This window comes from Stegostoma tigrinum, chromosome 5, assembly GCF_030684315.1.
Source record: "Stegostoma tigrinum isolate sSteTig4 chromosome 5, sSteTig4.hap1, whole genome shotgun sequence".
NCBI classification, from domain to species: Eukaryota; Metazoa; Chordata; class Chondrichthyes; order Orectolobiformes; family Stegostomatidae; genus Stegostoma; species Stegostoma tigrinum.
This window is the reverse complement of record NC_081358.1, coordinates 13,372,142-13,386,125: the sequence shown is the minus strand read 5'-3', so window position 1 is coordinate 13,386,125 and position 13,984 is coordinate 13,372,142. Positions and strand designations below refer to the sequence as shown.

The following is a 13,984-nucleotide window of genomic DNA, read 5'->3' as shown; positions in this document are numbered from 1 at the left end:
CCACTGCATCCCAAAACCAGTCAAACCTGTCTCTGCCTCCCTAACCGGTTCTTCCTCTCACTCATCCCTTCCTCCCACACCAAGCCGCACCCCCAGCTACCTACTAACCTCATCCCACCTCCTTGACCTGTCCGTCTTCCCTGGACTGACCTATCCCCTCCCTACCTCCCCACCTATACTCTCTCCACCTATCTTCTTTACGCTCCATCTTCGGTCCGCCTCCCCCTCTCTCCCTATTTATTCCAGTTCCCTCCCCCCATCCCCCTCTCTGATGAAGGGTCTAGGCCGGAAACGTCAGCTTTTGTGCTCCTGAGATGCTGCTTGGCCTGCTGTGTTCATCCAGCCTCACATTTTATTACCCTTTCGTTCACTTACCACTGGTTGTGCTGCAGATGGATCAGCTCGCTCAGATCCGTTCAAAGTTTACTTTCCCGAGGAAGAACGTGGAAAAGTCTCACTTGGTGCGGGATAAAACGAGCAGGGACTTCTTCCCCAAAGATAGGTAAGATTTCTCATTTTAAACCCATGACTCCAGTCAAGAGATCAGCGCCCAGCCGTTGTTGTGGGTGAACGGGTGAGTGAGATGTCTTCACTGGCACCCATTGCAAAAATATTCTAAAGAAGCAAGTTTTTTGTACAAAGCCGCCGAAGTACAGTCTTTGCATCTGAATTGCAAACATTGGAATTTGGCATGCCCTGCAGTCGCAACATTAAAACCCCAAGTCGTTTCTTATCTTTTTCGGGCCAATCTTTACACACATTTGAGGCAGCGAGAGGGTCCGGTAACTGAACGGACCCCCATTGTACTTCGCTAACTCTCTACACTCACTTCCAGTTGCAGCCCGTGAATGCGAGCTGCCTCTGGCTTGCAAAGTGCTCCCTTTCGGCAGTCCAAATATTCCTTGGTCAGAGGAACGTACTTCAAACAGCTTCACAGCAAGAGGAACAAACAAAACCCACGATGCCAGCTGTCAGCTTCGATGAGATGATGGAACGGCAACAGTAAAACTCATGGGACGAACAGATGAGATCTGATGTGAGCGCTGTGCGTTGGAAAATGCAACCCTATCGCACTGGCTCCTCTGAAGCTCACAGCGTGTTACCGAGAACCGGCCGGTGTAATTTCCCTTTATCGTTAGCCCAAGTGCAGTGAGGTCAGTTGGAAACATGGGGCAGCCCCATGAAGGGACATGCACAGAGAGAGAGGGGGGGGGGGGTGTTAATGTAGCCCCAAGCAGCGAGAGATGGGGCATGCCCATTGACTGAGTACTGGATGGGTGGGAGATTTACAATTTTTCCAATTCCGGTTACAATAGGTTAATGGAGCGCTCACAACCGCAATACTGTCCAGCCGTGCCTCCACACTGAGACAGGCCGTGAATACTCGTTAGCGTATGTTTTATTCTAAGAATGCAGTATTTTAAAGTCAGGAACACCACGGACACAACGCGCCAGCTTCACGGTTGTTATAAACTGACGGTGGGCAGCTATGTTTGAGGTCAGTGGCTTTCCTGGTTGAAGCCGAGATTGCAGAAGGGAGGGGAACAGGAGATGACAGCTTCCCTAGAGAGTCCAGCCCAGCCAGAACGAGCCAGGGCCAGGGTGATGCGGGCATCGCTACTGCCTTGGAGGAGCAATGGAGATACCCAAGGGAGGACAGAGGGCTGGCTCAGGGGCAGGGAAGAGTGCCTGGGTCCAGGTTCCCGAGTGTGGTACATGGAGAGGACCACACTGTTATTCAGTCCAGATCATGGAGTGAGGAGTGGGTCCATCTCCAGGGGATTGCTGGCAGAGTATTTACAGGGCTATGTGTTCACCTGCAACTTTTCAATGATCTTCCTGAGACTCATCTGGAATACTGAGTGAAGAAGGACCAGCCCTGTTTCCATGCCCCACAGATTCGGGATTACAATACGGGACACTAATATAGCAACAAGGAACCTCTCAGCCCTTCCACTTTGCTTCCCATTCAATAATGTCATGGTTGATCTGATTTTTGACCCCAACTCTGCATTCCTGTATATCTCTGATTAGTCTTTCCCTCTCAGTAATCAAGAATCTTCCTACCTCTGCATTAACAACATTTAAAGATCCTGCATCAGCTGAGTTTTGAGGATGGGAATTCCAAAGACACTTAGTCCTCAGAGAGGAAAAATCTTTGAACCCTACAGAGTGAAAGCAGGCTATTCAGCCCAACAAGTCTACAATATCATCTGGAGGGCATCCCACACAGACCGACGCTATCCCTGCATTTCACACAGCTAATCCACCTGGCCAGCACATCTCTGGACACTATGAACAATTTATCATGACCAGTCCTCATGACCTGCACATCTTTGGACTGAGCGAAAATTTGAGTACCTGGAGGTAACCCACACAGACATGGGGAGAAAGTTGCTCAAGAATAGAATCAAACCTGGGCCTTTGGTGCTGTGAGGCAGCAGTGCTAACCACTGAGCTATCACGTCACCCTATGTTTCCACTTCTCTGTTAAATAAGCGCCCTTCCCATCTTTAAACTATGAGCCATAGCTCAAGATTTTCCTACATAAGGAAACAACAACAACATTCACCCAGTCAAGTCTGCTCAAGATGTAATTTGCTTCAACTTAGTCACCTTTGACTCTTCTAAATTCCAGAAAATATAGGCCTAGTCTGTAAGGGAAAGTGATGGCCTAGTTAAAATATTGCTGAGCTGTGAAGCTAGAGACCCAGGTGATGTGTCTGAGACCTGGGTTCAAATCCTGCCACAGCAGATAGTGGAATTTGAATTCAATTTTGAATGAAGTGTCTAATGGTGACCATGAATCCATTGTCAGTTGTCAAGAAGAGCTCATCTGTTTCACTAATGTGCTTAGAGGAAGGAGCCTGCCGCCTTTATCTGGTCTGGTCTATAGGTGACTCCAGACCAACAGCAATGTAGTTGACGCTTGACTGCCATCTTGGCAATTAGAGATGGGCAAGAAATACTGGCCTAGCCAGAAATGGTTTCATCCTGTAATTGAATTTTTTAAAAAAGCCTGAAAACAACAATTGCTGGGGATCACAGCAGGTCAGACAGCATCCATGGAGAGAAAACAAACTAACGTTTTGCGCCCAGATGACTCTTCATTGGAGGAATATCCGATCACCTAATCTGAACTATCAACATCTCTTCTCCACCAGCACCCATTAATCCATTAACCCCACTGCTCCCACCCCAACTACACCATTAATGTGTTACCCTCCTCACATCACTTCAGCTCTAATGAATAGTCATCTAGAATCAAACTGTCATCTTGCAGTCTCTCCGTGGATGCTGTCTGACCCAATGTGATCTCCAACATTTGTTGTTTTCAGTACAGATTTCAACATCTGCAGTAAATTTGTTCCTTAAAAAAATTAAAAATAACTGAATCCCCTTATTCTTGTGATGTGATAATGGGAACTGCAGATGCTGGAGAATCCAAGATAATGAAATGTGAGTCTGGATGAACACAGCAGGCCCAGCAGCATCTCAGGAGCACAAAAGCTGACGTTTCGGGCTTAGACCCTTCATCAGAGAGGGGGATGGGGTGAGGGTTCTGGAATAAATAGGGAGAGAGGGGGAGGCGGACCGAAGATGGAGAGAAAAGAAGATAGATGGAGAGGAGAGTATAGATGGGGAGGTAGGGAGGGGATAGGTCAGTCCAGGGAAGACAGACAGGTCAAGGAGGTGGGATGAGGTTAGTAGGTAGGAAATGGAGGTGCGGCTTGAGATGGGAGGAAGGGTTGGGTGAGAGGAAGAACCGGTTAGGGAGGCAGACACAGGCTGGGCTAGTTTTGGGATGCAGTGGGTGGAGGGGAAGAGCTGGGCTGGTTGTGTGGTGCTGTGGGGGGAGGGGACGAACTGGGCTGGTTTTGGGATGTGGTGGGGGAAGGGGAGATTTTGAAGCTGGTGAAGTCCACATTGATACCATTGGGCTGCAGGGTTCCCAAGCGCAATATGAGTTGCTGTTCCTGCAACCTTTGGGTGGCATCATTGTGGCACTGCAGGAGGCCCATGATGGACATGTCATCTAAAGAATGGGAGGGGGAGTGGAAATGGTTTGCGACTGGGAGGTGCGGTTGTTTATTGCAAACCGAGCGGAGGTGTTCTGCAAAGAGGTCCCCAAGCCTCCGCTTGGTTTCCCCAATGTAGAGGAAGCCACACCGGGTACAGTGGATGCAGTATACCACATTGGCAGATGTGCAGGTGAACCTCTGCTTAATGTGGAAAGTCATCTTGGGGCCTGGGATAGGGGTGAGGGAGGAGGTGTGGGGGCAAGTGTAGCATTTCCTGCGGTTGCAGGGGAAGGTGCCGGGTGTGGTGGGGTTGGAGGGCAGGGTGAAGCGAACAAGGGAGTCACGGAGAGAGTGGTCTCTCCGGAAAGCAGACAGGGGTGGGGAATTGTGAGGGGAATCAAATATTCTTGTATTTGATTCCCCTCACAATTACCGATAACATTCTATTAGCTTTATTGCTGTACCTTCTGTGATTCATACACTAGGACACCCAGAGCTCTCTGCATCTCAGAATTCTGCAACTTCTTACCATGAAGATAATGTTTCTTTTTACTCTTTCAGCTAAAATGGACAATTTTACACTTCTTCACAATGTACCGCATTTGCCAAATCATTCACATTCAACAAAGATTGAACAAAAATAATTTTTTATATACTTAAGGAAATGTCTTGAATGTCTCAGTGAACACCAATGAGTTACAACCATGAAGCATACCAGTACATTTACCTTTCTGGATAAACTAATGTCTACAAAAGAAAGCGTGATTGCCATTAACATAGTGAAGTCAATGCAATGTGAAATATTTACAGGTGATATTTAAATTTGACAAATAGCGTGTCTCAGTGTTTAGCATTGCTGTCTCACAGCGCCAGGGACCCAGCTTCAATTCCACCCTCAGGCGGCTGTCTGTGTGGAGTTTGCATGTTCTCCCGATGTCTGTGTGGGTTTCTGCCAAGTGCTCCAGTTTCTTCACACAGACCAAAGATGTGCAAGCCAGGTGAATTGTCCTTGCTAAATTGTCCATAGATATGTGTAGATTAGGTGGGTTATAGAGGGATGAGTCTGGCGGGATGCTCTGAGGTTCAGTATGGACTTGTTGGGGCGAAGGGCCTGTTTGCACACTGTAGGGATTCTATGAGTCTTTATGCAGGTTAAGTGGATTGGCCATGCTAAATTGCCCGTACTGTTCAGGGATGTGTAGATTAGATGGGTTACAGGAATAAGGTAGGGGGATGGGTCTGGGTGGGATGCTCTTCAGAGGGTCAGTATGTACTTGTTGGGCCAAAGGGCCTGTCTCCACACTGCAGGGATTCTACAAAATGGCCACAGAGTTGGGCAGGAAGATGGCCGTGATGTAGAGCCTCTCCTTTTTGATCAGGTGACCGTACGCTGAGCTGATGATGATTTGTTACAAAACATGGGAATGTAGGAGCAGGAGGAGCAGTTCACCCTCGAGCCTGCTGCACCATTTAATACATCATGGCTAATCTCATCTAGGCCTCAACTCCATCTTTCTTCCAGCTGTCCATAATTCTTTAATCCATGACTAAATAAAAATCTATTTATTCCTTAAACTTATTGTGGTGTACTTGAACTACCAGACTGAGGTTGTGAATTCCACAGATCCTTTGAAAGAAGCCATTCCTCCATATCTCCGTATTAATTCTGCTAGCCCTTAGCCTAAAACTTTGTCTAAAAGTCTTGTTCTAGATTTCCCGACAAGGGGAAACATCCGCCCTACTTTGTCAATCCCCTTTATCACTTTTTATACTTCAATTAGATCTCCTCTCATTTGCCTAAACTCTGGCGAGCATTGGCTTCTGGCACACTATCATGAGACAAACAGGAAGAAACATAAGAGTGAAGCTTATAACTGAACAGGAGATAGCATTGTATCTGTGGCTGTGTCTTTTTATTCAGATTAGTATTGCAGTATTACAAAACAGCTGTACAATATTACTTTTGAGTGTAAATATGCAGGATTTATTTTTTGTGATTTGATTAAACAACATGTTCTATCTTTTTATGATGAAAATTAGAGATAGATGGACTTATTTCACAATGTTTTCCCACAAGGATGAAATCCATACCCAATCTGAATACGTCCAGGACAAGGTCATGCACTCTGAGCTGTACCACTAACTACACGCTTGAACTCAGGAGTACAGACTCTGAGATAGATAGGCATCAACGGTAATGTGCAAATGCTGAAATAGTACATTGACATTATCGAAGTATTGTTTCCCTTGGTGCTTATCGAAAAAAGGCAGCACAGGAGAAGGAACTAAAAGATTCACTCTCTGCTGGTTTTGAGCCTGTAAATCTTGCTAATGAATTTAATGGTTTTGTGAGGTGTTATCCATTCATTTGAATTGCTAAAATCAACACTTAGAAAAGTAACTGAGTGTTATTCGGCAAGATTGAAGATTTGTCTTTGCCTGTCACATAGTCCACTCAGATTAAATTGATTTTGCAGCTTTTCAATTGGTCAACCTTTCTGCACCCTCATGTTTAAATACCTCCAAACCAAAATCTATAGAAATAAAGATTGGATTTATCTTTGAAACATGCTGGCGTGGTGACAGTAATGATGTTCTATGGGAAATTCAAAAGTAACTACAACATGCCTTTAATAGCCAGCCATCATATTACCATGCTTCTGGAATTTCTGACTAATTTGCTGAGTGGAAATGATTAGACTTCAGTGGAATCTCAACATGGCTGGCCGTTGGATGTAAGAAGAGGGGAATCTTGCAGCTATTTGGCAAAATATTAACTATCAGATAGCCACATAGCACACTAAACACAGTCTTTCAATAATGTTAGCAGCAAAATGTGATCATGTGCAGGCTGAAAGGGTTTAAAAATAATAACTTAATAAATGCAATATTTAATAGAACACAGTTTCAAACTTTTAGCTGTGCATAACTTACAAGGACGCAAAACTGTCAGTTCAACAATACATGGGACCATTTGTTCAAAAGCTAACTCTTCTGCAAGATAGTAAAGAAATAATAAGATAATGTTCACAGTCAAACAAAGAGTTATTTATTCATTGAACCTCTGAGCCTTGAAAGAAGTCACTAAACACCAGGGGCATTTGATAAGGGAAAGTGATTGATATACTCAGGTCAGACATGTAAGGACAAATTGTAGCCAAGAGTGCATCAGACTTGAGAATATGTATGTACTTTCACACTAACAGTGTATTACAATTAGATAGACGTACCTACGTAGTGATAGTTAATTGTACTTGTATTCTATGCATGATGTAAACATAATCAATTGTAAAGATTTGATTCAGATAAATGTACTCCTCTTAATTGGCATCTATTACTTCTTGTGACAGAATTCAAAAGTATAACTGCCTCTGTAATCCTTTGTTCTGGATCTTCAGCATATCCTTTTTCGATTGTCTGTAGTCCTTAGCTATAGCTAAGTAATACAGGCCATTTTAACACTATACAGATCTTTGTCTGGTCACTCCCTGCAGATAAAAGTCAGAGGATAATGGGGCTACTACCAAACCCTGGAAATTCCCGCGACAAATTCGGGGGCATAGGATGGTTACTGCCCGACCCTCTGTGAAGTCAAAATTAATGATCCAGCCAGTATCGTTTCACTTGAAAGAATACTTACTGATGATTTGTGTCAGACCAGAAGAGTAGAATCAATCCTTAGTTAGAGTGGACTGGACACAGAACAGTTGGTAGTGGAGGGGGATGTTCCTGATCACTTAAATCATTCTTACCATGGAGGTTCTGACACATGTCTTCAATCCTGTGCTGGGCAAGTTGTCTTACAGGTGATCGTCAACAAAATTGATAAATGTTCACAGATAATGGGAACTGCAGATGCTGGAGATTCCAAGATAATAAAATGTGAGGCTGGATGAACACAGCAGGCCAAGCAGCATCTCAGGAGCACAAAAGCTGACGTTTCGGGCCTAGACCCTTCATCAGAGAGGGGGATGGGGGGAGGGAACTGGAATAAATAGGGAGAGAGGGGGAGGCGGACCGAAGATGGAGAGTAAAGAAGATAGGTGGAGAGGGTGTAGGTGGGGAGGTAGGGAGGGGATAGGTCAGTCCAGGGAAGACGGACAGGTCAAGGAGGTGGGATGAGGTTAGTAGGTAGCTGGGGGTGCGGCTTGGGGTGGGAGGAAGGGATGGGTGAGAGGAAGAACCGGTTAGGGAGGCAGAGACAGGTTGGACTGGTTTTGGGATGCAGTGGGTGGGGGGGAAGAGCTGGGCTGGTTGTGTGGTGCAGTGGGGGGAGGGGATGAACTGGGCTGGTTTAGGGATGCAGTAGGGGAAGGGGAGATTTTGAAACTGGTGAAGTCCACATTGATACCATATGGCTGCAGGGTTCCCAGGCGGAATATGAGTTGCTGTTCCTGCAACCTTCGGGTGGCATCATTGTGGCAGTGCAGGAGGCCCATGATGGACATGTCATCAAGAGAATGGGAGGGGGAGTGGAAATGGTTTGCGACTGGGAGGTGCAGTTGTTTGTTGCGAACTGAGCGGAGGTGTTCTGCAAAGCGGTCCCCAAGCCTCCGCTTGGTTTCCCCAATGTAGAGGAAGCCGCACCGGGTACAGTGGATGCAGTATACCACATTGGCAGATGTGCAGGTGAACCTCTGCTTAATGTGGAATGTCATCTTGGGGCCTGGGATGGGGGTGAGGGAGGAGGTGTGGGGACAAGTGTAGCATTTCCTGCGGTTGCAGGGGAAGGTGCCGGGTGTGGTGGGGTTGGAGGGCAGTGTGGAGCGAACAAGGGAGTCACGGAGAGAGTGGTCTCTCCGGAAAGCAGACAGGGGAGGGGATGGAAAAATGTCTTGGGTGGTGGGGTCGGATTGTAAATGGCGGAAGTGTCGGAGGATAATGCGTTGTATCCGGAGGTTGGTAGGGTGGTGTGTGAGAACGAGGGGGATCCTCTTGGGGCGGTTGTGGCGGGGGCGGGGTGTGAGGGATGTGTCGCGGGAAATGCGGGAGATGCGGTCAAGGGCGTTCTCGATCACCGTGGGGGGAAAGTTGCGGTCCTTAAAGAACTTGGACATCTGGGATGTGCGGGAGTGGAATGTCTTATCATGGGAGCAGATGCGGCGGAGGCGGAGGAATTGGGAATAGGGGATGGAATTTTTGCAGGAGGGTGGGTGGGAGGAGGTGTATTCTAGGTAGCTGTGGGAGTCGGTGGGCTTGAAATGGACATCAGTTACAAGCTGGTTGCCTGAGATGGAGACTGAGAGGTCCAGGAAGGTGAGGGATGTGCTGGAGATGGCCCAGGTGAACTGAAGGTTGGGGTGGAAGGTGTTGGTGAAGTGGATGAACTGTTCGAGCTCCTCTGGGGAGCAAGAGGCGGCGCCGATACAGTCATCAATGTACCGGAGGAAGAGGTGGGGTTTGGGGCCTGTGTAGGTGCGGAAGAGGGACTGTTCCACGTAACCTCCGCTTCTTCCTGTCCCGCAACCTAGAATACACCTCCTCCCACCCACCCTCCTGCAAAAATTCCATCCCCTATTCCCAATTCCTCCGCTTCCGCCGCATCTGCTCCCACGATAAGACATTCCACTCCCGCACATCCCAGATGTCCAAGTTCTTTAAGGACCGCAACTTTCCCCCCACGGTGATCGAGAACGCCCTTGACCGCGTCTCTCCGTGACTCCCTTGTTCGCTCCACACTGCCCTCCAACCCCACCACACCCGGCACCTTCCCCTGCAACCGCAGGAAATGCTACACTTGTCCCCACACCTCCTCCCTCACCCCCATCCCAGGCCCCAAGATGACATTCCACATTAAGCAGAGGTTCACCTGCACATCTGCCAATGTGGTATACTGCATCCACTGTACCCGGTGCGGCTTCCTCTACATTGGGGAAACCAAGCGGAGGCTTGGGGACCGCTTTGCAGAACACCTCCGCTCAGTTCGCAACAAACAACTGCACCTCCCAGTCGCAAACCATTTCCACTCCCCCTCCCATTCTCTTGATGACATGTCCATCATGGGCCTCCTGCACTGCCACAATGATGCCACCCGAAGGTTGCAGGAACAGCAACTCATATTCCGCCTGGGAACCCTGCAGCCATATGGTATCAATGTGGACTTCACCAGTTTCAAAATCTCCCCTTCCCCCACTGCATCCCTAAACCAGCCCAGTTCGTCCCCTCCCCCCACTGCACCACACAACCAGCCCAGCTCTTCCCCCCCACCCACTGCATCCCAAAACCAGTCCAACCTGTCTCTGCCTCCCTAACCGGTTCTTCCTCTCACCCATCCCTTCCTCCCACCCCAAGCCGCACCCCCAGCTACCTACTAACCTCATCCCACCTCCTTGACCTGTCCGTCTTCCCTGGACTGACCTATCCCCTCCCTACCTCCCCACCTATACTCTCTCCACCTATCTTCTTTACTCTCCATCTTCGGTCCGCCTGCCCCTCTCTCCCTATTTATTCCAGTTCCCTCCCCCCATCCCCCTCTCTGATGAATGGTCTAGGCCCGAAACGTCAGCTTTTGTGCTCCTGAGATGCTGCTTGGCCTGCTGTGTTCATCCTGCCTCACATTTTATTATCTTGATAAATGTTCACAGTAGGTCAGTCCCTCTGAAGTGGCATTTTCACACACTAATGTAGATCTTGCACCAGCTCAGATACTGCCACTTTAGTTTGGACTGGTAACTCAGACAGTTGGGTTTTCTTCTGGTGACTCACCACAACTGAGCAAGAAGAGCTAGTGGTGATGTGGGCAGCAGTTAAGGATCCAGGCCAGACGCCACAGAACAATCTGAGTTCTGCTCTGCTGAATGCAGATGCTGTATCCCAGGAGCTGCGATTGAGAGAATGCATCTAGAGTAGGACTGTTGAATGTGATATGTACCAGCATCCATTCCAGTTGCGCAATGCATGCTTATTGGAAGATTGAAAGAGTTTGTCTGAAAGATCAGTACCATCATGCCACTGGCCTTTTTAAAGATGTCTTTCTCCATGAAACATGGCAATCAAATAAGTGGGTGCACTCCTTCATCACAGACCTTCCTATTATGAATTTCACCTTGTATAGGATGGATAAGACCTTAGATTCACTCTAGCTTGGCCCATTAATCACTTTACTAATCTGCAGCAAATTTACAGCTCATTGCCAGCATGGAAGTGAGATGGTCATCAAAGGAATGATGATGAAAGGGCATTTAGAGGTAGCGACACTGAAAACTAAGTTTTTCCAATTCTCAATCATTCAAGCTATTACCCTACTCGCTCATCTCACTCTGTCCAGTCAATACCTCACATGTTTATTCCCAATGGCTGAACCTGCCACTGCAATGAAATGGTCTTTGGAGCAAAGCCCAGTGCTGCATTTATCATAAGTTGATCATGATCCAGTTTAATTCTGATACTCATTTAAATAGCTTTGCCAAAGACAGATGCATTGAATGAGGCTGACGCCCTCCAAATGGTGCAAAGTTAAAGGTCAGTATGGGATGGAAAATAAGACCCGAGAATAAGAATGATGAATATGGACAGAATGGGGTGAAATTGAAGTCAATAGAAAAGAAAATTGAGTTTGTATTACAGACGTCCAATCGATTGACACATTTCACTTACTCCTGATTTTTGAATTTCATTTTGGTGGCAACTTCTGAAGATGAGCTCAGAATATTTGCATTCTTTGGGGATTGACTGGAACAAAAAGTTGGCAGGAGAACCAATAGCTGAACTCTTATAACTAAGGCAACTGGAATCGTGCATGTTGCTTCCTTAGATATCCATTATTATGAGATTCATGAAAGTTTGAGCCACCAACCATCTAATGACCATATGCATAAGTCACTTGCCACCCCCAGTGCAATGACAATAACACCTATCCTATTCAACTCTTCAGGCCAGCTTTGCAATTTGATGAGATCAAGGCTGATCTTCCTACACAGAGCAAATGGTTCGGGGAGGGTTGGGGTATATTCCGTTAATGGCAGGAAAAATAAATCCAGAGTTCCGTGGATGAAAAGGAGGTAGAAATTAAAATTAGAAAGAAAAGGTGCGCTTAAGATGGGTGTAAGGCAGAAAACACAATAGCAAGAGTACTAAGAGGAATACTAAAGGTTTAGAGAAGAGGTGAGAAAGTAATTAAGAGAAGCAAAGAGAAATGATGAGAAAAGACTAGCAGCTAATGTAAGGGGAGAATTCCAAAGTTTTCTATATGTATATGAATAATAAGAGTGGTTTAAAAAAATTGCAAGTGATAATGGGAACTGCAGATGCTGGAGAATCCAAGAAAACAAAGTGTGGAGCTGTATGAACACAGCAGGCCAAGCAGCATCTCAGGAGCACAAAAGCTGACGTTTCGGGCCTGAAACTCAGCTTTTGTGCTCCTGAGACGCTGCTTGGCCTGCTGTGTTCATCCAGCTCCACACTTTGTTATCTAAGAAAAGGGCAAGACTGATTGGAGACTGAAAAGGAGATTTACACATGGAGGCAGGGGCATGGCTCAGGTATTAATTGATTAGTTTGCATCTGTATTTACAAAAGAGGAGGATGTTACCCAAGCCATGGTGACAGAGGAGGAAAATCTGCCCTTAGATGAGTTCAAAATTAAAAGGAAAGAAATCTTGGATATACTGTTGCCACTTAAAATTGACAAGGCATCCATAATTAATATATATCAGGAAAAGCAAGGGTCCCAATACTGACCCCTGGGGAGCTCTACTACAAACCTCCCTTCAGCTGAAAAAGTAATCATTGAACACTTTAGTCCCTTCTCTAATATGACATATAACTTTCATCACAAGTCTGTTGTGTGACACTGTGAGAAATACCTAGAAATTCATCAGAGTTAACGTCATCAAGCATTTCTATTACATCTTCAAAAATCTCCAGCAAGTTAGTTCAACACATTATGGATGAAACAGAAATTGCTGTAACAAGTCAACAAATCAGGCAGCATCTGTGGAGAAGAATCAGTTAACCAGTTCTGAAGAAGGGGCACAAGCCACAAAACATTAACTCTGATTTCTCTCTACAGATGCTGCCAGACCTGCTGAGTTTTTCCAGCAATTTCTGCTTTTGTTTGATTTCCAGCATCTGAAGTTCTTTTGTTTTGTTTTAAATTAGGACTGGATGAGTGGTACCCAAGGATTTTGAAGGAAATGAAGACAGAAATAATGGAGGCACTAGCCATAATCTTTCAGGCTTCCCTAGACTTGAGGGAGGTGTGCAAAGACTATGGCTTTGCTCAAGAAAGGTTGTAAGGATGATCCCAGCAATCGCAAACAATTATTCAGGACAGAATTAGTAGTGAAATGGGAAAAGGTGTGTTGATTAGGAAGCATCAGCATGGATTTTTAAAGGAGAAATTGTGTTGAACTAACTTGCTGGAGATTTTTGAAGATGTAATAGAAATGCTTGATGACGTTAACTCTGATGAATTTCTAGGTATTTCTCACAGTGTCACACAACAGACTTGTGATGAAAGTTATATGTCATATTAGAGAAGGGACTAAAGTGTTCAATGATTACTTTTTCAGCTGAAGGAAGGTTTGTAGTAGAGCTCCCCAGGGGTCAGTATTGGGACCCTTGCTTTTCCTGATATATATTAATGATCTGGATCTCAGTGTGTAGGCGACAATTTCCAATTTTGCAGATCACATGAAATTTGGAAGAATTGTAAACAGTGAAGAGGACAGCGTGGAACTCAAAAGAACATTGACAAATTGGAGTAGACGGATAGGTTACAGCTGAGGTTCAATGCAAAGAATTGAGCAAATTCACTTTTGTTGGAAGAACATTGAAAGGCATTATAAAAAAGGAGATACAATTCTAAAGGGGTGTAAGAGTGGATGATCTGTTTATGAGCACAGATCATTAAAGGTGACAGGACAGATGGAGAGGGCAGTTAATAAAGCATACAGAGTCTTTGGCTTTGTTAACAGGGCATTGAACACCTGAGCAAGGAGGTGATTTGAACTCCGATAAGG

General features: G+C 46.0%; 1 protein-coding gene across 1 annotated transcript in view; it reads left to right on the top strand.

Annotated features, from left to right (window-relative positions):
• Positions 1-304: 304 nt before the first annotated feature.
• LOC125451543 (proton-coupled zinc antiporter SLC30A8-like) overlaps positions 305-13,984 on the top strand; it is a 37,389-nt gene continuing 23,709 nt past the window's right edge. Inside the window, exon 1 of the mRNA XM_059646325.1 lies at positions 305-502. Within this exon, the coding sequence (XP_059502308.1) occupies positions 315-502 (188 nt within the window). The 5' untranslated portion in view covers positions 305-314. The remainder of the gene's footprint in view (positions 503-13,984) is intronic.